At 40.7% G+C, this 24,447-nt stretch overlaps 2 protein-coding genes across 2 annotated transcripts; one reads left to right on the top strand and one right to left on the bottom strand.

Annotated features, from left to right (window-relative positions):
• Window positions 1–14,238: 14,238 nt before the first annotated feature.
• On the bottom strand, window positions 14,239–14,817 carry N7496_010727 (catalytic domain-containingprotein; the record flags this gene model as incomplete). Its single annotated transcript, XM_056703640.1, has 1 exon — window positions 14,239–14,817. The coding sequence occupies one exon, from the start codon at window positions 14,815–14,817 to the stop codon at window positions 14,239–14,241; it is 579 nt and encodes a 192-aa protein (XP_056549600.1).
• Window positions 14,818–18,209: 3,392 nt separating this feature from the next.
• Window positions 18,210–19,259, top strand: N7496_010726 (uncharacterized protein; the record flags this gene model as incomplete). Its single annotated transcript, XM_056703639.1, has 2 exons — window positions 18,210–18,726; window positions 18,976–19,259. Coding segments are annotated over 2 exons (801 nt in total), but the record flags the coding sequence as incomplete, so codon positions are not given.
• Window positions 19,260–24,447: the final 5,188 nt, after the last annotated feature.

Genomic DNA, 24,447 nt, shown 5'->3' with positions numbered 1-24,447 from the left:
CCGCTATCCTAAGAACGTACCGAGGTCTTAATATACTCTAAACTTAGAAGATTCTGTTCTACTTATATCTCTCACCTTTCCCGTAATTATCTATTCTAAGCGGATGCCTAGTTCTAGACTATATACCTAGAAGATCTTTAGATATAGTATTATAGATATAGCCTAAAAAATACATAATTATGCGGCTAAATTTTGTACCCCGAAGTTCTCTAGAGAGCGTAAGTACTTCTCGGGGAAGGATAAAGGACGGAATATCAGGAATAATCAAGCTTAGTAAAGTAATAGGCTTAGTAGGTACGCGAGCGAAATTAGTATATTACGGGCTAAACTAAGCTATATCGTTAGTAGCTTCGGTAGCTCTAGCGGACTGTCGCCGCTACTGATGCTACTATTAAGTCGTGGAGCTTCGCGCCTCCGCTCCTCGGATAGATATCACGAGGCATTCGGCTTTTAGGGGGTTAGGAGCTTAATAATATAAACCAGTAGGATATAATCCACTAGCTAGCCACTTACTAGAGATCGCATTAATCTACTATCTATTAGAAAACATATACGTTATCAGCCTCAAGATATTTACCCAAGATACGTCCTACTATAGTAGCAACGCTCGTCGCTTTACTTTCCACTTCTTTCGGCTAGGATATCTGGACTGACCTTTAGGCTAATTTACTTAGTAATACGCCGTTTTCCTATATACTTACTGTTTTATGCGCGGATCTAGCGTTCGAATCACTCTTGCTTCCGCCGGAGGAAGCGCCTACATAACCATTACGCCACTAGTTAGGCTACAATAGGTTAATAGAGTATTGATTGATTGATTGATTGATTCAGCTAGGATATTACCAACGGTTCACCGAGTTAATAAGCCGCCTTAACTTACAAAGGCGCGCATATTAGGAACATAGCTCGCTCAAAGTACATAGACATTAGCTAATCAGAACAATAAGGCTGAATATTTATACCTCTCGGAAGGCCCACCTACGGGCTCTCAATCCTCAACCCTAGCCGGCTACTTCCGCTTATTTAGATTGAGCGACAAGAACTTATAAAAGACAATACCCCCCACTATATAGCAACGACCACTTTCATAGGCGTTCCTCCTCGCGGCTTAGCGGACAGTGCCGTCTCTTAGAGGACAGTGCCGTCTCTTAGAAAGCAAGGTCTCCTATTAGCAAATCTAAGTTCGTGAACGGAGCCCTAGGCGTCTTTCGTGGTTCGAGCGATGTACACTCTAGGTTAAAATACCGAACGGTCAGCAAGAGCACAATACGAAGCTAATTAATTGCTAGATCGCGGCCGAGACATACCCGGGCTCCATACTTAAAGGGCCTCTAAGTATCTCGAGGGATCTTATTCGGCTCTATGAACCTCTCTAGATCGAAAGACGAGGGTTACAGGAAGACCTCAGGATCGTAGTGAATTATATGTGTGTAGGGAATGATAAGTTAGTCCGAGGTTAGGTAGGATCTTCTATTATACTCGAGTGTATTAATTCTATAGGGTAATCGCTTATTAGTAATTACTTGAATCCCGCGTTAAGAGCAGAGACAAGGGTGAGTACCTCGGGAAGGATTTATCTAGGTATAGCTTTTCGAGCACCAAAACCGACTAGGAAGAGACGAAGAGTTTCCTTTATTATTACAGTCGTATATAATAGCTCGTTTATTTTATATAGTGTGGTTCGTAGAATGTCTTACGTGTTAGCTAGATTCGCATTAAAAACTTGACTGTGCTCCTGTCGGACCCTTACCATCACATTTAGATATAAAGAGAGCATAATAAACACAAATTTGGGTATAGAGTTAGCCGGGTCTAAAGGGAGGGAGGAATAATAATCTTATAGCATATTTATACGCAAAGTGTGTTAGTTAATATTCCGTAGCCGCTAAAGAGAAGGGCTTTAACACTGGAGGACTATGTTAGCCGAATTAATAGAATAAAGATCGCGTACGTTATTTAATTTCTTGGTCTCCTTTAGTAGGACTCACTTATCGAGGAGAACTTTAAAGAGTCTACGTTTAGTTCTCTATGATTTTTAGAATTCATCTTAGAAAGTATATTATCGAAGATACTTATTTCTTTAAGGCTATCTAAATTCGTATCACCATAAGCCAAATAACGATACTCAACGAATAATCGCAAAAGCCTATCTAATCTTTAAGCTACTTTCCTCTTCCTCTACCATTTAAGATACTTCTTCACCGGGTTTATACCTCCTATTATTGATATTAACTACGCATAATCTAGAATCTAATCGATATTATAAAGTAGCTTACTATTTTTCTATTTTGATAAGGACCCACCTAATACAATTTTGCTAATAATACTAAATATAAGCTCTACCGCTATCTTCTCCATTAAAAAGACCTCCCCGCTAGATGAATAGGCTATTAGAGCTAGATAGAAAAGTTCTGTTATCTTTTCCGTAATAATAGGCATTAGTGGCCTAATAGATAAGAGCCGTAACCCCGGGGAAATTATGCGATATAAACTTTTCTATATATCTCCGTCGGTCGCTAAGATAGCCCTTTTACCTATTAGCGGGCCGATAAACTAGATAGCTACGTTATAGAGCGGATAATTCTTTATAGCCGTAACCTAATCTACGGCGCTAGGGGTAATAAGGACCATTTACGAAGGGCTAAATAGCTATAGGTCCAGATAGAAGACATCACGAAGCTTATACTTCTACGCGATTATTATATAGAATACGTAGAGCGCGGTATTAGGCGGAAATAGTTTTATCACCTCGCCGAACAGTTTTAGGTGGCCCCAGAAAAGGCTATAAGAAGGTATAGGCTTACGACGTGTTAGTAATATGAAATAATATAAGTAGTACTACGTCCTAAAGCAGATCTTTATAGAGTCTACGATACCGAATGAGCTAGATACCGAACAAAACCGGGTATACTCTAATAAGCAGAAGAATAAGGGGAATAAGTGCCATTATTCACTCGGGCGGGGGGACAAGAACGGGGAGAATTTAATTGCGCCTACGTATGTATTTCACGAAATTATTGTTAGGGAAAAAGGGGGAGGGGAACGGGGATACACCCCGTTCTAAATTATGTATTCGCCCTCTGCTGGGTGGAACACGCTTCCTAACCTAATTTCAAGGTTGAACGTAGCTCTTGACTAAATATCGGGAAAGGACGAGAGGTCTATGTATTACCGCTAATCCGCTTTCAGTATTTGTAGTTTATATACTTATAGTAAGCTTGAAGCTGAATAAGTTAGTTATATGGTTTTAATAATATTAACGTAATTCACAATCTAGCCGTAGACCTACTATTACCTAGAAATTTTCAAAATCGATTATGTTATCTAACATCCATTTATTCAATAACCTAAATATAGTTTTGTCAACATGTGGATGTTGTGGGGTCACATGACGAAGGACCCACTCATATAACCCCTCTCTACATCTGGATCTTCTTCTCTATAAGATCTATCGAATTGATCCTCAACGATCTTACATTGAATTGCATACTCGCATTGAATTGCCGATCTAGGCAGGAGACTATCTAACACTCCAATACTCTATCCTTTCTTATATGATCTTTTACTAGGCATCATCAGGGCCCACGAATGGGCCGAGGACTTCGGCCCATGGCCCAACCCATGATGGGCTTGGGCCCTAGCCACTAGCCCAAGGCCCAACCCCCAGCCCACGATGGGCCCCCATTGGGGGCCCATGAAAGCCCATTTTGCATAAAATCAAGGTCTTGGCGCTCATAAATCTGCTTATAAATTATGAATTGTATCCATGATTTCATACTTTATACTTATTTTACTATCATGTATGACTATTCTCGATGAAAATAAAGCTTGTTATAGCTTATTCTAGCTATGTATAGTAGTAATAGCTAGTGAAAATACTTAATCAGGAAGTTAGGATAGCATTACAGTGTGCTTGTGAAGATGTATATTTTTGCAACATGTCGGAGCACCATTTTCTCTGAGGCCTGTGTACTGAACCTTCAATCTTTAATTTAGCTATATGAATTGTTTTAAATAAAGCCACATGATCATTATACTCTAGTTGATTATATTTTATTAAAGTTTAGTAATATTACCCACTATAAAGGTGCAATTACTTACCTCAAACAGAGAGTAATTTTTCATAAATACGTGTTTGCATTGTTTGTGGCTCAATTGGGGGCCCACGGCCCATTATGGGCTATAGAACTCGGCCCACGGCCCATTATGGGCTATAGCATACGGCCCAAAGCCCAACCCATTCGTGGGTTGGGTTGGGTTGGGCCTGGGCCGACGTGGGCTCTGATGAAGCCTATCTTTTACCATGTTTCTAAAATATAAATACTGTTATATTTCCTAGTTAAATTAAATCAAGTTTATCATCCATTTTGATCTCTCTTCTAGATCGGTGGTACTCTTCTATAATCGTGGTACTTCTTCTTCTTCATAAGAAGTGCGCACGACCGATAGAGTCATAACTAGGCTGCGGCAAATCCGCTCCGTTGGATGTCAAAGTCATATCCGTATCCGCAGATTGCGGATATGGGATACCACTTCGACATCCGCATCCAACTGTTAGATATCCGCGGACATCCAACGGATGTCCGCAAAATCTAACAATTATCCGCACTTGCATAAAATTCGCTAATTTAACTTATTCTGGCACTTCATGTGACCCTTATACAGCTAACCAAGCACTCTTTTTTCATCACATTACAGATGTATCAGTATGTTATGGTCCTTTGTGGTAAAAATACTATCTTATATATGATCTACCACTTGAAATAATATGAAATATGAATGAATTTAAGAAGAGATTCTATTCTCTTAGCTATATATAATAGTTTAATTCCTCAGGGATATAGTAGGTAGTGGTAATTTAATTTATTAAAGTGATAGTTTCCGTTATTTTAGTTACTATAGAAAATATATATTTTCGTGTATAAAAGTTAGTGTGGATACTATAGAAGAAGACCATTAAAGATAAACCCGCTTAATTTACTATAATCTAACTAAATCTTCCTAAATATAAAATCTCTAAAGCTTAAAGAATTAGGAAATGTAATTTAATTAGTAGATTATAATATAAAGATATAGTAAAAACATAGCATATTTATTAGAATTATTAGACTTAGTAATTTTGAAATCGCTCTTATGCAGACATTAGTTAGATATTTCTTAGATATCCGGCGGATATTAATAATTATCCGACAAATATCTAATTTAGTATCAACCTAAATCTTCTAATCTAATCATTAACCTAGATAGAATATCCTACTAGACTACCTTATTAGTTATTCCCTATACTTAGGTAGGGAATATAATATATCGTTATTTCATATTCGAGTCGCGTCTAAGTCACGGTCGCGTAAGCTATACCTTATAGTGAGATATCCCCCTAATCTTTCTAGCCTAGTCACTTCAGTAAGTATTCGAATTCTATCTTTCTATTTCTCTAGCTATACTCTATACCTTACTTCCTCCCTTACCTTACTACTATGCCTCAATCCTAGCACTCAGATAGTTAATACCTAGTATCTTAATATACTAAGTCTTTTATTAATTCAGATATCCTACAATCAGATAACTTCCTTAACTTCCTAAGCTAAGCAGGTCGTACTATAACCTCCTTTTCTGATTACTCTCTCCCGCCTATACGACACCGTTATACTATTCGCGCACCGGAATTACTTCGTCGTGTCGGTAAGTATCTCCAAAAGTATTAGATCCTCTTTAACGATAACCGAACCGACCCTAATATAGAGGATTCCCGGAAGAGTTTTATTAAGTAGTAGCTAAAGACCGAATTCGGTAAGAAGGAGGACTTACAGAAGTCAATCTAATAGCAAAGCAAGTAAAAGATATCTAATATTTAGGACTACTTTAATTAAGTCGCATATAAGAAGACTAGTGAGCCTAAGATAATATATAGGCGCTACTAGGCTATTCTTATTTATCTAAGTCATCGTCAGGTAGGGACGTCTCCGATAAAGATATATATAAAAAGCATTATATATACGAAGCCTTCGGGCTTAAAGAAGCAAGGTATTAATCAACTTATACAGAATATAGTCTATTTCCCCCTCCGAGCTAGACCCTCTAAGCTAGGAAGCCTAACTTATACTTTATATATCTTTAGCCGTATACGTAGATATCTTCCTTATTCGATTAGTCTACCTTTTAACAAAAGATTCTTAAGTTTATAACTACTACCCGGCTTCTATTTCGGATCACCGAGTATACTAGTTTTAGAAGTCTTCTTAATTACGCTCGGATTATAGACTCAAAGCTTAATATTCCCTCTACCCGGATAATACGACGACTTCTTAATATATCGGTGGAAGTCCAATAGCGAGAGATACTTAATAAACTCCTAGATAGATACCGAATCTTAATTACGCTTAATTATTAGATATCTCTATTTAAATAAGTATTTATAGCAATTACTAGTTATTTTATTAATTAAGATTAGAACTATTATAAAGTACTACTTAGGTTTAAGTATCTCTATAGATCACACACTAGTAGTAATCTAAGTAATACTATTATTTAGATTCTATAACACTATAAGATTACCGACCGAGTATTATTAATCACGACTAATAATACTATAAATAATAATACTATAATAAATAGTATCTAGGAGATAGTCTAGTCCCTTCTTCAATCTAGTACCTTAATCTTTCGAGTACCCTATATTACTTATATAATTTAGCTCTACCTATAAGAGCTCCTTAGAAAGCTAAAGGCCGTACCCGAGAATAATAAAGCAGAATCGGAGTAGTTAAGTAAGTAAAACTTAGATCTCTAGACGAAGTATCCTACTCGTTCAATCGTAAATACCCTTAAAAAGGTTTCTTTAATTCTAGTTCACTTTTAATAAATTTAACTAATTACTACTATAGGTCCGAGGGTTTATAGTATTTATTAATATAAGCCTATAGCGCCGTAAGGCATTCCTAGGGCTACAGAAAAAGGAGCCAAAAATTGTTCTAATTCAAGATATACGCACACGCTAGAACTTAACTTTCTTAATACTTACCCATACGCGAAAGCTTCAATCTTACTTTAATAAGTATTACACTATAAATTAATATACTTAGTTTAAGCTTAACGATAAGGAGTAGCGCTAGGTTAAGTATCTTCTATTAATTACTAAGCCTTTCTTTAACTTTACTAACGTCTTATCAAAGACTAGGGACTACACAGTACACTATATCTTCAGTATCTACAACAGACTCTTTACCTACCTTAAAGAGGCTAAGAAAAAGTTAAGATATAAGCGTGTATACTAGAAGAAAAGCATACTCCGGGCACTTTAGCTAGCACAGAAAAAGCTCTCTAAATATTACAGTAGAACCGATAATAGTATATATAGTATAACCTATATATTAGTAATAATTCTATACCCATTAAAGAAGCTACGATACTTCGATAATAAGGACTAGAGAGGTAGTAATATTAATTTCATAAAGCAGTATCAAGACGCATTCTGAAATAAGTTTATAACTTATCAGAAACAAGCTTAGAGGGAAGTACACTAACTAGATACCTCAGAGAAGATAGATAATATAGAGGACGAAGAGCTTATAATACTTTATAACTCGTAATAAACCATACTCCCCACTAATAAATTTAATAGCTAGTAAGATAAGGTTACGCGATATCTATCGAAAGGTAAGCCTCTTATTTATTCGATATCTACTATATCTTCTAATAAAAAGATTAGGGCTTAGTAAGGGAAATCCACGTATTTACTAGAAAGAACATAAGCAGGAATTCCTAGTACTTACTAGAATAGCACGAGATATTCTCTCGATCCCTACTAGTAGAGCAGGAGTAGAGCGTTTATTTAATTATACTCGTGATATCTACTATTATCGCCGTAGGCAGCTAAAGCTAGACATAATTAAGGGTCTAATACTCTATCACTTTTTATCTAAATTTAAGCTAAAATAGGCAGAGATCGAGATAATCAAGGAGTATCTCTCATCTAGCGAAGCTACTATACTTAATTAAAGCCGTCTATCTCTACTATTACTTAAGTTTATAGAACCGATTAGTGATAATAAAGAGGAAGGATACCAAGAGGAGTTATAAGAGGAGGATTCCGATAATAATATAGATAAACCGGCGATCTCTCACTCCTTAAAGCGGCCTATAGATAGTTTAGATCTAGATAATAGTGTCCTACTAGAGGAATCTACATTTAATAGTACATAGACCCGGACAGGAAGGATTCGGAAGAAGCCACGGCTACCAGACGGATTCGAGATAGGCAAGCTATAGTATAACTATATAATACGCTAAATAAAGTAGTTAAATAGTGAACTAATTCGATATATTATTAAAAGAAATTTCTGTATCGAGAATATATAATTAATTCGACAATATAGAACACTAGTAGTACAGAATATTACCTTAAAATCTATATAAGATATGTATACTAAATCAGATCACGAGACTTAGTATGTTTATACTATTTTCGAATCCGCTGGATATCCGAGGATATCTAACTTTTCGAAGCCTAAATCCGCATCTAATCCGCGCGGATAGTTAGATGTCAGAATCGTATACATATCCGCAATCTGCGGTACGGATGCGGAGCGGATTTAGATTTTCGCGGATACTGCCGCAGCCTACTCATAACCATGTATTTAGACACTATATTAAGTATTTACCTACCTTTATACACACTAATACACACTATCTTCTTATATATATAACCACGACTTTATAGTCACCGCCTAAAGTCTGATAGTTATAAGCCCGACGCCTCTACTCTAACTATTTAACTAATTTAATTTAATCTTCTCTTACTTTACTCTTACTTTCGCTTCACTTCCTATATAGAAGTGATATATTTAACTACGCTATAAGCTACCTAGCTTAACTACCTATTAAAATCTCACGTATACTAGGTTCCCTAGATTACTACGGTTAAAGACTATATAATCGCACACGATCTATAGAAATACGCTAATCCGGACTAAGCTACTCCGTCTACCCCGCCCTAGTAACTAATTAAACTATATATCTCTGATATAATTAGAAGACCTACTATCGGACTTTAGGCAGTGACCATAAAGTCGTGGTTATACACACAAGAAGATAGTGTGTATAAAGGTAATTACTTAATATAGTGTCTGAATACACGGTTATGAGTCTATCGGTCGTGCGCACTTCTATGAAGGAGAAGTACCACGATTGTGGAAGAGTATCACCGATCTAGAAGAGAGATCAAAAGGGATGATAAACTTGATTCAATTTAGTTAGGAAACATAGCAGTATTTATATCTTAGAAACATGGTAAAAGATCATATAAGAAAGGATAGAGTATTGGAGTATTAGATAGGGGGAAGGCTAGGGGCACCACCTCAAAAGGCTGGCGGCACCACCTAGGGCCTGATTTCGGCCTGATTACTACCAAGCCTTTCACGCCTGTTAATTACGAATTTAACCACCCCCTTCCTTCTTACATACACGCATCCTTTCTACCTTCTCTTCTATCTTCTACTACTACTAGGCCTATCACATAACCCACACACTAATTCAATTTAAACCCTTCTATCTAATACTACCAATTCACCCCTTACTAGTTACCGAATCGATACTTAGTAATCTACCTTACCCTTCTCTTTAATTCCTTCTCTGCTATCACCAATTTCTTAGCCTTACAACCGCGGCCAGCCCCACGCCCTTACCGAAGTTTCGTCTCCTAGTTTAATAGTATTCGCCTTATCGATATATTAGTTCTCTTTAAAGGCGGTAGTACCACAATTCCTATAGTTTTATCTATAGAAACGTAAGTACTTTTCCTTCGCTCAAGCCTATAATCCCGACCGGTAAAATTCCTCCCCCCCTATCTTCGCTAACGCTTCATAGTCTCTAGCAACTTCGGCCGTCTAACCCCCTTTACCCGATTCGGTTCATTAATTCGAAGCCTTCCTACCCTTCCTACCCTTCTAATTCGCTACCGATTAGTCTAAATTAGATTCGGCAGGCGAAGCTAGTGTTATTAGTTAAAATAGGATAAGAGAAGGGATTTACCACTATCTTTTAGGTCTTTAATCATATAATTACATAGGAGACCAAGAGATTTTATATAGTATTAGGTACAAGAGGATAGTGGTTTCTACTTCTCTAATCGAAGGTATTCCTGCTAAGTATTATAAACCCTTCGGATTACGTTTCTTAAGATCTAATTAAGGATATTACAGAAAAGTAGGACTTAAAGATCGACGGGGTAACGATAAATTTCGTCTTAAATTAAGTTAAACGCCTATAAATTTATATAGGAAACGACTCGAGAGACGACTTATATAGTTATAAGGATATCGCTAGTTAAGCTTCGGAGTTCCTTCTTAATCTAATAATACGCACCTTCCACGCGAGAGGAAGTAAGCTTATCATAATAGAGAATTCCGGTAAGATAGTAGCGCATAAATCGCTTTACCCTATTACTAAACCACTACTTTTCGATATAATCGATTACTAATTAGTAGATCGGATCGCTAAGAGCTTCTATAAATAAGGCTTTTCTTACTTCTATCTTATCTTCGGTAGGCTCGAGGATAATTTATATAAATTTAGCCTTCACAGATCGCTATTCGTTAATAGTCTTCTGTTAACCTTCTAGATTAGGAAGGTCCGTTATTTACTTCGAAATAATTAGCCGAACACGGGTCTCAATATTCTTCATGATATACCAGAGACAGAGTAGGCTAATTAAATCCTTAAAGATCCCCCCGTATATATTAAGAAGAGCGTCTACGTCGTCGGAGAAGATAACACCTAGAGCTTAAATCTTTACTTATATAAGCTATGTTTAAAGAGCTTAAAATATCTAAAGATACGACGATTCTTGCTTATTACTAATAAAGTAATAGGCCACGTAGAAGGTTTTCCTTATTAAAGTTTATCCGACGATATTAACTATTAGCATATTATACCTAGTTAACCTAAGTAAATTAGTAATCTCTCATCTTTCTCTTATCTTACTTATCTTACCGATTAGTCTTATATATAGTATCTATCCATAGAAGATTTAGATAAACACGAAGAAATTAAAGGCCTATCCTTAAGATAAACATAATTCTGATTAGCCGCTACGTATCGTCTAATTCGTGTTATATAATCTACCTAGGTAGGCTCTCTATCACTACTTCAATCGATATACGCCCACCAAGGAAAATTAATCTAGTCCGGGCGCGGAGGTTTTTAAGATCTTTCAAGTTAAGTAGACTCTTCTCAGACTCTAAAAGCATCGAAATTACCATAGGTTTCAGGCCTTTTTCAAAGTAATCAAGGAGTCGCTCTTCCTTTTCTCCCCTCTCTTCTTACCGAAGTTTAACCAGAAGATTTAGTAGAATTAGGCCATAATTATAGTTACCATATTTAACCACAACCTCATAACGGTCTAGAATAACGTTTTTCCTATCCTTCCGTAGCTAGATTTAAATCTTATATAGGCAATTAGTCCCAATCTTAATAACCTCGCGAGATTTACTCTTCGATAAGACCGAAGGACCTTTCTTGGTAGGATCTAGCCAAAGAGAGCAGTGTAGGTCAACCCTCTTTTTATCGGATCTCTTTACTACTAGGGCAAAACCCTATTTAGTAGCAGATTCCTAGAGGGCATTCTTCGCAAAGTCACGGGTTTCATAGAATTATGGTGGGTCTGGTGGTAGTATAGGTGGTAAAATAGACTATAAAGAATCCATGGTTAGTAGGGGTAGGGGGGTAGTAGGACTAGTACAAGAAGAGAGAAGTTAAATTAAATTAAATTAGTGTGTGGGTCATATAATAGGCCTAGTGGTAGTAGAAGATAGAAGAGAAGGTAGAAAGGATGCGTGTATGTAAGAAGGAAGGGGGTGGTTAAATTCGTAATTAACAGGCGTGAAAGGCTTGGTAGTAATCAGGCCGAAATCAGGCCCTAGGTGGTGCCGCCAGCCTTTTGAGGTGGTGCCCCCAGCCTTCCCCTTAGATAGTCTCCTGCCTAGATCGGCAATTCAATGCGAGTATGCAATTCAATGCGAGTATGCAATTCAATTTAAGATCGTTGAGGATCAATTCGATAGATCTTATAGAGAAGAAGATCCAGATATAGAGAGGGGTTATATATCTTATAGAGAAGAAGATCTAGATGCAGAGAGGGGTTATATGAGTGGGTCCTTCGTCATATGACCCCACAACATCCATATGTTGACACTTTCTATCCTATTGTTACGGCCAAGCGAAAGGATCAGGTCCAAATCGGTGCATTCAACGAAGGCAACTAAATCTAGAGGGGAAAAGAAGAAGAAGATCTATCTACTGCGTGGAAGCCCCTTTTGTTATAGGCTAAAGGAACCTTCCGTCAAACACCAAACACGCGTTGACCAGTTCTCTACTCGACCCTTCACTCCAGTCCGTCCTCGATCGTCACACCTATAAGTAGTTCTTTATATATAGCTTCGTCTAAGAATCTTAGACTTAAGGTAATCTGCTTAGTCTTATAGCTTCTTTAGACGTTAGAGTTTTTCGATAGTAGCCTATATAGCTACGAGGCTATTATCGAGGTCCGATAGGGTTATTTAGATATTATAAGGTATTTTATCCTTAATAATAATTATTTTATTAGGGTTTCGAGAGATATATAAGATCCTTTCGGTAGAGGGAGTAGAGCGAGTTATAGGTACTATCTCTCCTAGATAGTTAAAGAAGAAGAAGTAGAATTATTATAAATAAACTACTTATAGGATAGTCGGCCTATTAACTAGGTAGGAGAGTAAAGCACCAAGTTAGATTATTATAGAGATTATTTCTCAAGGAAGGAAAATCCTACTTCCTTAAGTATCGATTTAAATATATTATCTTTTATATAAATAAGAATCAAACACGATTAGGGGGGGGGGGGCAAACCATAGCGATAGGCCACCGTATAGCTAACGTATCGCTCATGTAGTGAACGTAGGGTAGTATAACTATTTCGAATCGTTATCGGGGGGTCACCGGCTAACCGCTAGTTAGCCACCGCCTTGGCAGAATCCTCGGCCCGTGGGTGCCTAAGGCTCCAATATCAATATGGAGATAGCCTCATCGAATATCATAACACGGGCTCTCTAAGCCGTTATACGGCGGAGGACTAACGCTACGAATATATAGGGATTTATCAAAACCGGTTGAATTGGTATAGGCTAGTATGCATATGGACGAATGAGAACTATCGGAATCATACAGACAAGGTTGATTGATTGAAGAAAGGAAAGGACTCGAACGAATGGAAAAGGGGCAGGTTGAGCTGTCCCATGGCGGTGTAACCGGGTATTCGAGTGACCATACCGATGTCGAAAGTTTACCCGCATATTACATACAAACACATACAAAATCTGGGAAGGAAATGGACCAATCCGAGGTCACTGTAATGAAACTCTCCACTTTTCCACGACAGGATTTAACCCTCTAAAAGGACTAGTTAGCCTTAGCGTAAACCTTATTCCACGAAAATAACTACTTTCGGGTTAGCGATCCTAAACCCGCCCTACCTAAGTCCGATACCAAATATATAAAATAGCTAACTTTGAACATAAATAACTTAATAACTAGGGGGGATAAAATTGAATAGATTATAGTTTTTGAAACCTTATATATTACTTAATTACCTAGTTTCATAAAGGTTTCAGAAACCCTATAGCGTTATATTATATCAAGGTCACGATTTACTCTATAGATAGCTAATATAGCACCCTTAGGGTAGCACCCTTCTACGTGAGTATCCTAGACTTTTATCTGATATATAACTAGATCTAGGTATCAGACGAAAATATCCAAAAAAGAACTAAGGGGGGGGGGGGGAATGATTTTATTCTCCCCCGTGAAGACTTTCTTCGACTATGTATTCCCCCCTTTAGGCATGGCCAGAATACCTTTAGGCCTACTTTAACTAGCTCTAACTATACGGCTTGCCATCATATCATTCAGAGAAGCATTATTGACCGCCAAGAACAATTAAAATTCAATATACGGAAGGAATTATTATGTTAGAATATCCTTTTCTGATCATACCATTGCATGTACAGCGATATGGTATGTTGAATACCATTTCGCACTAATACACCAGGGTAGGAAATCAAGTCCCTCCCCTTCAAAATTAGGGCTTTTCCTTTTTTTTTTTTCCTTTCCTCCCAGAAACACAGATTTTGGAAACCGTTAGCGCAAAAGATTAAATTTGTCATCCGATTTCAGCAGTCACAAAGTGTTTTTGATCACTCTCAGTTATTAGTTATCGGGAATAACATGGAGGACTTGCAGCCCTTGGTAGATGCCTTCGGGTAAATCATAGAAGACCCGTGTGCTTGTCTCATCGGATGGTTGAATCTGTGGAGGAAACGTGTAGCTCATGACAGAAAGCGGGTTCCGAGGGCCAATTTGGACAGACGGATCACTGCCTTCTTTCTCAGGCGCGAACTCATGTCGTAGGCCCAGTACATGGCCGAGCTCATGTAAGAAGACATTGTACATGGAGTTGATAATGCCTGGCTCAAATGCTTTCTGGTACACAAAAAGAGTGTTGAGGTCGTTGGTATTTGGTTCAAATGCCCTCGCAATAGTTGAGCCGCCATTACCCCCGTAAGCAAGAACAAATGCCGCCTCTTCAAGTCTGGAAACCCACTTGAATTTCACACGGAGTCCGAGGTCATTCCACCTGTTTGCTGCATCATTGAGCTTATACGCAGCAAGGAGGGCATGGTCGCGTGTTGGGTAGCCCCCAGCATAGGCAGCAAATTGAACAGTTTCACCATCCTTCCAGCGTGGAATCTTGCCCCCCCCAGCCAACTTGAATGCTAATAGGATCATCGCTTGTTGGATGAGTTGGGGGCACCGAAGCCTGAGTTGCACAGATATACTCATTCAAGGCAATTGACAGGTCACTGGGACTCGCATTCAATACTTTGGAAACACGATCAGGAATGGCCCTTTGAGCATCATATGCATGAATTGTTTCCAGTCCTTGCTCCCCGAACTTTGCTTTTAGGGTCTTGATAAAGTTGGTAGAAGTTCCGGGGGCTGGGATTGTTTCTTGTCTTGAAGGCATTGTGGGTCGTTCTGAAGTCGTTCCACACCAATCTTTAGGGTAGTTATCCACAGTGGACGTTTTGGATATAGAGTAGGTTGATCAAGGTTGTTAAGGAAATCAAGAAGACTTAGAGATTTGGCATCGTAGGAGAAAAGCCGGCGTAGAAGAGCCTCTAAATACCTTTCATTGCCCACATCTCACTCTGTCTTACGATTGCCATTGACATACTATGCCTGGACTGAAAAAGTCTTGATCGTCACTATTACACACTAGTTTATCTAAGATGGTGTTATAGAAGGGTGGTAAAGTTTTTGCATTGTGGCAATCACTGTCACACGAGATCTGCCGTCGACTGGCCGAGGCCATAAGTAACTACGGTTGACTGTTGACTGAACGCTGTGTTCCATATGTAGAAAATCCAAATCAACCAAGATCAAAGGCAGCTAACAACCATAAATTCAAAAAGATAACAAAATAGGGTTGAGTAATACCCAAATCTGGGACGTGAAGTAAATCTTTCCGTGATTAACAACGTCCCAGGTTTGATTTCACTTTTGATAAATATATTGTTATGATTAATTGGCGGGATTACACGGATACCGCGGGCGATACAGGTTACCTGTCCATGATATTTTCGATTTATGACGCTACTGGCGTTTGTACACTCGTTACTTGTCATTTTCCCTCATCTGAGTGGTATGGACTGACCCTATATATTTTTATTTTCAAATACCTAACGTATTCCTGTTCGATATACCCACCAGCCAACGGTTTAAGAAATTCCAATTCTGAACAAGTAACTATTCGAAGATCAGTCGATATCGAGAGGATAAATTTAGGTATCATTCTTCTATTTTAGCTTTCATCCTATCGCCGGCGGGAGAGGAGTATCCTGGTGATATAAGAACCCAACCGACCCACGGCCAAGATTAAATATTGGTCACAAATTTGATGGTCGACATGAACTATGCGTCATCTCCCAAATTTGTATCATGAAGTAGTGTGAAGTCGGCAAACCTATCCGCCCGCAGATTGATAATAATAAAGATAGTAGGATGTTTGGCGCCAGCTAGATCTAGCCCACTTGAATACATCCGTAGTTCAGCATCGATTGATCCATGAATTTTGAGTTTAATAGGGCTACCCCCATTGAAAGTGGTTGAACATATTGGCTACCACCCAGTATCTTGACTACATTTTACTCACGGAGACAGTAAACCAGAAATTATAGGAAAACCACAGCTCAAACTCAATATGTCGGGCCATCTAGAGAAATTGATATTTACAGCGACACTCCAATTATGTAGGCCAATGGCCTGTGGGCGGTTCCATCCTGATTTCTGAAGCGAATAATTAGCCCGAGACATCAAAGCCTGGTGCCCCAGTAACTATACATCTTCTCCCATTCAAGTCCTCTATCACATTACATCACGGAAGAGTGCCATGTGAGTCCTTACCAAGCCACCTTAACAAACCAGTTTAGGCTGCTAACAGCTAAGTCCATGATGATATCATGGCCTATCTAGCAGAGGCCTCCTATCCTACACGCGTCATCTTAGAGTTCCTTGAAAGAATTGTCTCCTTTGCTCTAGATCTCACGTCAGTTGACCTATTCAGTAGGTCAAAAGCAAAGGTTTAGTGGACCAGGCAAGATATATTTGCAAATTAGACAGTTCAGAATGTACCGCCAAGCTGCCGAAACAATCTCACAAAGCAAGGACCTAGCAGCCGACGTATGGTTTCCATCAACCAAAGTTTGTCCATCCGCTATATTTTCTTTGCGGGAGCCTTGGTATACGGAATGGCCAATCGATATGAGCTAGTTTACCGAAAACCCCTGGTAGGGTGCAAGGCTAGATGAATTTTAGGGTGGACATGTCAATAGCTCGGTTCAATTTGAATTTTGGCACAGGTTATGACATCACGCGAGTCGTAAATTTAAATTAGGTTTGAGGTTCGGAGCCCGGTTCAGTTGTCTTGGAATCAAAAACTCTAGCGGGCCGAGACCAAAACCTTACCAGGCAAAGTAGATTAAAAGTACTACCAGGCTTCTAAAATAATCTGACAAATAATGAAACCGCCTAATGGATACAGCTAACCTATGTTAGGCTCTCCGCCGCGCTTTCTCCCTGGAAAACTCCGTATAAATCAATTAATAGGCCTTGAATTGTCCGTCCAAAGCCATACCACATGATAGGACGTCTTATAACCGGTTTTTAAATAATATGAGAAGAAATAATCGTGGTAGCTATCTTTCTACGATTGGATAGTATATTTAACACGATAGAACTACCTTGTAACGATATTCAATCCTATAAATCTAAACTAGTAGGGTATTACGCGAAGCCTACTATTCACTATGAGTAGAGCTACTTTAGGGTTATACTTACCTAGTTCTACTGTACTCCTAAGAGTATCTCGTAACCGTACCGTTACTATGCTAAGCCTTATATAGGAAGCAGGACGAATAAGTAAGAGAAGGTTGAATACTGACTTCGGTGAATAGGCAATTCGCCCTGCCTATGCGATACCACTCTATCCTCTTCTACCGGCCGGTTGAGCGGTTTAACTAGCTGTAGGCCTTCTTCGATGGTCAAACCCTTTTCACAGGTTATATTATTAGTTGACAGATTGCGATTCTTGACAGTCTTGTCATTTGCTACGCGGAGATTCGCGTTATGCTGCGCTAGTAACGCGGTGTTGTGCAGCGATAGGCAGTGGCCCTTGATAATTTGGTCCAATATGATTTTGATGGGCTTGGAGGGCTATTTGACCGTTGCTTCAGCAGATCCTTTAACATAGAAGCTTGCTTTAGCAGCTGAGTAACGGTTCTAGGCGTTTTTGGTGTGAATTGGCTGGATCTGCTGCTTGGCCGGCTGGTTGGTGGTGTAGGTGTTCGTACAAATATAGTAAGCTTCGAAAGCACTCTTTTCTATCGACTGGTACTAGGCCGCTAGCTGCAAAGCTATTCTGAAAAATAGATGTCTTTTGGAAGGCTTCTAGCGGCGCATGTTGGTAGTTTTCCAAGAAATAGCACTTGTCGATATGGTTATATCCCGTACGCGCAGGATCGCTAACAAAACGGCTGCCCCGGTCATGAGTGAATTACGTTACCTAGCCAGGCCTGTACTACCCTAAGGGCTAATAATACCCTAAAGCAGATGGCCTATAGGGTACAGGACGGCGACTCCCTATTATCCTCGATACACTCAAGGCCTACAAGAACGATCTAGAAGCGACTAAAAACCTCATGTCCGAGGATGCCTGCCGAGCCTTGGAGAAGATTCTCAAGGTTTGTGATGATAAAGCCGGAAAATTGAAAAAAGAAATATTTGAAGGTACCATGCCTGGTGAAAAGGATAAGTGGGAGGAACGATATTTCAAGGTCGTTCGGAGACTCGGTAAAGGAAATATAGTTGAAGATCTCATGATTGCGATTACTGAAGATGTACAACTCATTATCAACCAACATGCAGTAAATTCTGCCACACCAGAGCAAAGGAGAATGCTTGAAAGTATTGTCCACGAGATGAAGTCTCTACCGCCTTCGATGCCCGAGGAAGAAAGCTTGTCTATGAGTTTTAGCAGGGGCGGAGGCAAGATGACGAACTTGGTGCACACAGGCAGTGGGGAGCACCAAACTGCTACCGATCACGCGACGATGTATAATGCTAAAAAAATGACTTTTGGTAAGAATTAGTCATCATCATTCTCTTATAAAGTCAGCTGTGCATTTGTGTTTGTTTTTGATTGCGGTGAAAGGATCTTTGTACTTCAACATTTCTATGTGTCGACGTGTTTACGCCCCCTTCAACTACTTGCTCCTAATACAGTATTCACATGTTGCTTATGTTGTCTTTTTAAAGTCTCCCGATGATTTTCTATAAACTTAATTACCCCTGCCTCGACTCGATAGACGACCTGACCATTATTGATAGTAACCAAGGAAACGGAAGACTTCAACCTTCGAAATGCTGCTGGCATCTGTCACGGTCAAACGCCTTACCTCGAATCTGAACTCTTCGTTGGCCGGGTCTTCGAGATTAGTCAGATGACAAAAGTTTTGCACCCAGGCGAAAAGCATTTGGAGCAACGGCGTCTTGTTCTGGGCGGTATCGGTTGTATCGGCCAAACGCAGCTTGCCATCGCCTACGCCAGGACTCATAGTAAAATTTATGACCCTGTGCTCCGGCTGAATACGGCATCCGAGCTCATTGAATGATAGCTTTCAATCGATCGCGAAGCACATTTCCAATGACACATGAATATCAGGGTATTGGAAGGCAAAGAGATTGCGAGACGTATACATCAATGTTTTCCCACCGAAATAATACTGGATGGCTGTTGATCTTCGATAGCCTGTTTCAGACCGAGCAATATTTCCCCCTGCTTCTCACGGGGCCATTATTGTCACTAAATAGCGGCCAGATCGTGTTGCTGGAAGTGAAGTCCGAATAAAGCCTCTACAGAACATTGAAGACAGCCTTGAAATCCTCCAGACTAGATCAAAACGAGCAAGGGTGCAATCAGGTACGCTAAAGCCAAATAGATCTATGATATCCTGACCATGATTACTAGACCTATATGCAAGGCTCCTCGCCTAGCAACTTGCAGGTCTTCCTCTTGCTTTGGCCACCACTGGTGCTTTCCTTCATCGGAGTTCTTTTACTTTTAAGCAATACCTTGCAGAGTATAAGAGACACTGGAACATCGATCCCTGGGACCCCACTTAACCGCTCAAAAGCGTATATTCTTCACGACCTGGGATTTATCATATAATCGTCTGGAAAGGGACGATGCCGCAGCCGCAAAATTCCTGAAATTATTGGCATACTTTGGCAACCAGTGCCTCTAGTACGGGCTTTTCTGTGCTGGACATGCCGATAATCCACCAGGATGGCTGCGCAAAGTGACAGCAAATGCTGTAAACTTCAACAGTGTGATAACAATCCTAACTGAATTCTGTTTCCTAGAAGTCGAGCCGTCGTCAGAATGATGGAGCATGAATAACTGCGTGCACGTCTGGACACTAGCAGTATTGAATAAGGAAACTGACACACAGCGTTACCCGTATGCTTTTGACTGTATTGCAGGGTCCATGAATGGGGTCGCGTCCATTAATGGGGTTGACGAGGAGTCCTTTGCAAGCATCTCTTACTCACTATTAGGCCTCTGCACGGGACCGAAAAGACCGCAACCAAGCCCGCACCAGACCGGACCGCGTGGTCTTTGGTCCTAGATCTTGAGACCGCTGGGCGGTCCTCTGGTCCTATAATAAGCGAAAAGTCTAATAACACGTGGCATGCATAATTTATGCAGAAGTCAGTGGCATTTTTGAGTATTTCGCTTTCAACTGATATTTAATCTCAGACAAATTCTGACGTTAAGAGTCACGACTGATCCTTTGTTTAGTGTCTATTGATTTCTGTCGCAAAAGCGAGGATTGACTGATTTCTTCCGGAATAGCTTATTTGATTCTTTTTTCTTTTGGATATATATAAAATCCTCACCCTGTCTCAAGCGCTTTTGGACACGCCTAGATGAACTGAATTAAGAGTTTACTTACTAGCTTGGTCTTAGTGAACCACGAATAACACAACGGGAAGCCAGCCACACGAAAAGCGTGTATAAGATATTAGAATTAGCGAGGTAAATCTAATATAATCCTCTTAATCCCGCCTTCATCGCGTAAATATTAGCCAGCCCGTAAGTTTGAAGTAATAAGATATGGCGATTTAGGAGGCTGCTAGAATTTGGTTATTACTCCTAGCTGTAGTGTAGGTAATGCTAAATAATAAAAGAAACGAAGCGATATTATAGAGTACTAAGAGCATACCGGGGTGCTAGGATAAGTAGAATAGTCACTAGGATAAGACTTCCTAGTGCTATACTCATATATTAATAGGTTATAATCCGAAAAAAGTGTTTATCTATAGCTACTAGTCACATAATCCTATTTATTAGATCCTCTAGCCCTGTTAGTTAGATCTTAGCTTCTTTAATAATCTATTAACTCTTCTGTCCTCTCTTTCTATTAAAAAGAAATTAGGCCTAGAGCACCAGTCGTTATAATAGTCTTAGATATTCTACGGGGAGTTCCCTAGGGGCTCCTAGTACTCTATAGTAGCTTTGTTTCTTTTATTATTTAGCGTTATCTATACTATGGCTAGGAGTAATAACCGAATTCTAGCGGCCTCCTAAATCGCCATATCTCATTACTTTAAACTTACGGGCTGATATATTTCGAACGGTAATTTCTGCTTTTTTGCGCATAAGCTAACATTTACCCGGTGAAGGCGTGATTGAGATGATTATTGTGAAGGGCTAAAGCCGATTTGATTCAATCTAACTAGGCCACGAACTGTTTACAACAATCTTGGGGAAAGGAAGGGAAAGGGGGCGTTCGTGCATGGCTACGACAATATGATACCGCATATGGAAGCTAGTGTGGGTCCGATGAGGAAGCAGGCAAAAGCAAGATGAAGGCCATGGTCACATGGCCACTCTCGGGCAACAGCCTGTTACATACCCCTCTCCTCTCCCTTCGGGGGCATATAGACGCATGAAGCTGATGCGGACGGTTTCTTGGTCTGTCGGGTCTCCTATGGGTACCGGGCCATGCGTTCGTTCGTATTCGTCTAGTGCGGAAACGCCTTGTACGGCTTCAAACGGCTCCCATGAGGGCTCTGGGTATCCGGTCCATTTAACCAACGCTTCCATCTGGGAGCGGCGCCCGCGACGGCGTTTCCGTATGTCCCAAATCGCTTCGACCTCATACTCCTGTTCGCCGTCTACCACCATCGGTGGCGGTTCGGAATCGTCCACTACCTGTGAGGGTAGCGGGTCGGTTGCTGCCAGTCGGACTAGTTCCACATGGAATACTGGATAGACGCCTGTGGGGACATTCAGTCGTACTGTATGTGGCGTGGGGACTTCGAGCACCTCATATTTAGCATGCAACCAATCGAGCTTCTTTGACGGCCGCTGTGTGCGTACGTTGCGGAGGTTTAACCACACCCGATCGTGCACTTTATAAACCGGTGCTGGCCGGCGATTCTTATTCGCTTTCTCTTGCTAGCGATCTTGGGCAACTGCTATCGCTGACTGCGCCCAATCAGTCGCTTCCTATAAGCGTTCGACGAAGGCTTACCCGGCTGCTTCTAGGCGTGTGAGTATCGTGCTGTCCGTTGTCTCGTCAAGCGCGATAGGGTCGACGTGGTAGCCGTGTGTGAAGAAGAACGGGGATAAGCCAGTTAACGTGGCGTCGCGGTTATTAACTGCTCCCGCTACGATTGGCAGTAAAAGGCTCTAGTCGTTTTGTGCGTAGGTAGTGAAAGCTCGTAGGATCCGTTCAATCTCCTGGTTAGCCCTCTCTGTTAATCCGTCCGTCTGCGGGTGGAAGGCTATCGATAGTCGTCGTTGGATAGAAAGCCAGTCGTATACGATTCGCCAGAACGCACTCACGAACTAGGGGCCCCGGTCGCTCGTGATTACGAGTGGAAGCCCGTAGTGCATATAGAAGGTCGTCAAAAACGTCTTAGCGACTACTTCTGAGGTAATCTCGGCCATTTCAATCAAAATAATCCCTTTCGTAAGCCGATCAGTGATTACAAGACAGTTAGTCGCGCTTATAGGGCCTGACGGGGGGAGATCCGTGATGAAATCCATTGATATCTCGGCCCATATTCGCTAAGGAATCGGTAGTAGCTTCAATAGCCCATGTCTCGTATCTCGCCAAATCGTGCTTCGGCCGTATATAGTACAATTTCGTAGGAACTGGCGTACATCCTTTACGGCTCCCGGCCAGAAGAAGCGTCTTAATAGTATCGCGTACGTTACATCTCGGCCAGGGTGACCGGTAACGTGTGAATCGTGTACTTGCTGGATGATTCGTGTGCGGAGGGCTTCGTTCTCGGGAATCCATATTCGTTACCGGAAACATAAAAGGCCACGTTCGTCTAGATAGCACTCGGACAAACTCGTCTTAACATTTAATTCCGCAGCGATTCGTCGGTCGTCGTTCTGTAGTGCTTCTGAAAGGGCGTAGTACACAGGGTCTTTAGCTCTCGATCGCGTCCATTCTTGTTGCATGTCTGGTTGGTCGAACAGAGGGACCTCAGTCCTAAAATCCAATTAGGTATCCGAGTCGCCAGCGATCGTTCCCGTACGGGTTGGTTTGATCCTCACACGATATAGCAGCGTCCGAAACCTATTCGATAGTCTCTCATCGGTTACGTCCTTAGGGATATCTTGTCCCCTTCGTGATAGCGCATCAGGTCGAACTGCCAGCTTACCAGGGCGATATTAAAGATAATAGTCGAATTCGGAAAGCAATATCGACCATCGCATCTGTCGCTCGCTTAGGTGCTATACCTTCCGGAAGTATTATAGGTTCTTGTGGTCGGTAATAATCGTGAACTTTGGTACCATCTTTAGCTCTAGTCTTCATTCCTTTAGCGCCCGTACGATCGCAAGTAATTCTTTATCGTGGATTTCGTAGTTAGCTTCCGCTAGCGAGAACTTCTATAATAGGTAGGCACACGGAGCAAGGTCTCTATTCGGCTACCGTTGCGATAGTACGGCGCCGGTTACCCATCCAGAAGCATCCGTTTCGACGACTATCTCCCGGTCCTCCTTAAAATATGTAAGGATAGGGACGTTAATACAGTGCTCCTTAAGTTAGTTAAACGTATATTAATAATCGTCGTTCCATTAAAATTCGGCGTCCTTTCGGGTTAATCTAGTCAGGGGGGCTACGAGGTCGGCAAATCTAGGGATGAACGTTCGGTAAAAGTTAGCGAAGCTGATGAATCCCCGTACGTCCCTAATTGTCTTCGGTGTTTCCCATACGCGAATAGCTTCTACCTTCTTCGGGTCGACGTGTACGCCTTCGCCCGCACGGATAATAAAGCCAAGGTATTTAATACAGTTCTGTTCAAATTCTGATTTATCAATATCGCACTATAGCCCTACGTTCTAGAGCTTCTACAACACTTTCGCGACCTTTCGGCGGTAGTCCATTCTCGATCCGTTAGAGTAGATAATAATATCGTCGATATAGGCGGAGACAAAATCGTCTAGAAACTCTCGAAGGGTACGATTAATAAATCGTTAGAAAGTGGCAGGTACACTAGTAAGTCCAAATAGCATAACATTCCATTCAAAAAGGCTATATCGGGTCCGAAAAGCTATTTTCCATTCTTCTCCGGGCTAGATTCGGATCTTATAAAAGGCGGCGATAATATCTAGCTTCGTGAACCATCGTGCGCTTCCTAAGTTACGTAGTGTCTCGTGGATCAAAGGCAAGGGGTATCGATCTTTTACACTAAGCTCATTTAGACCACGATAGTCCACGCAGAAACGTACGCCTCCGCCTAGTTTCCGTACGAGCAAGACGGGGGCAGCCGCTA

Source organism: Penicillium cataractarum (assembly GCF_028827025.1).
Source record: "Penicillium cataractarum strain IBT 29864 chromosome Unknown utg000009l, whole genome shotgun sequence".
Lineage (NCBI taxonomy): Eukaryota > Fungi > Ascomycota > Eurotiomycetes > Eurotiales > Aspergillaceae > Penicillium > Penicillium cataractarum.
This window is presented reverse-complemented; position numbering and strand designations above follow the sequence as displayed.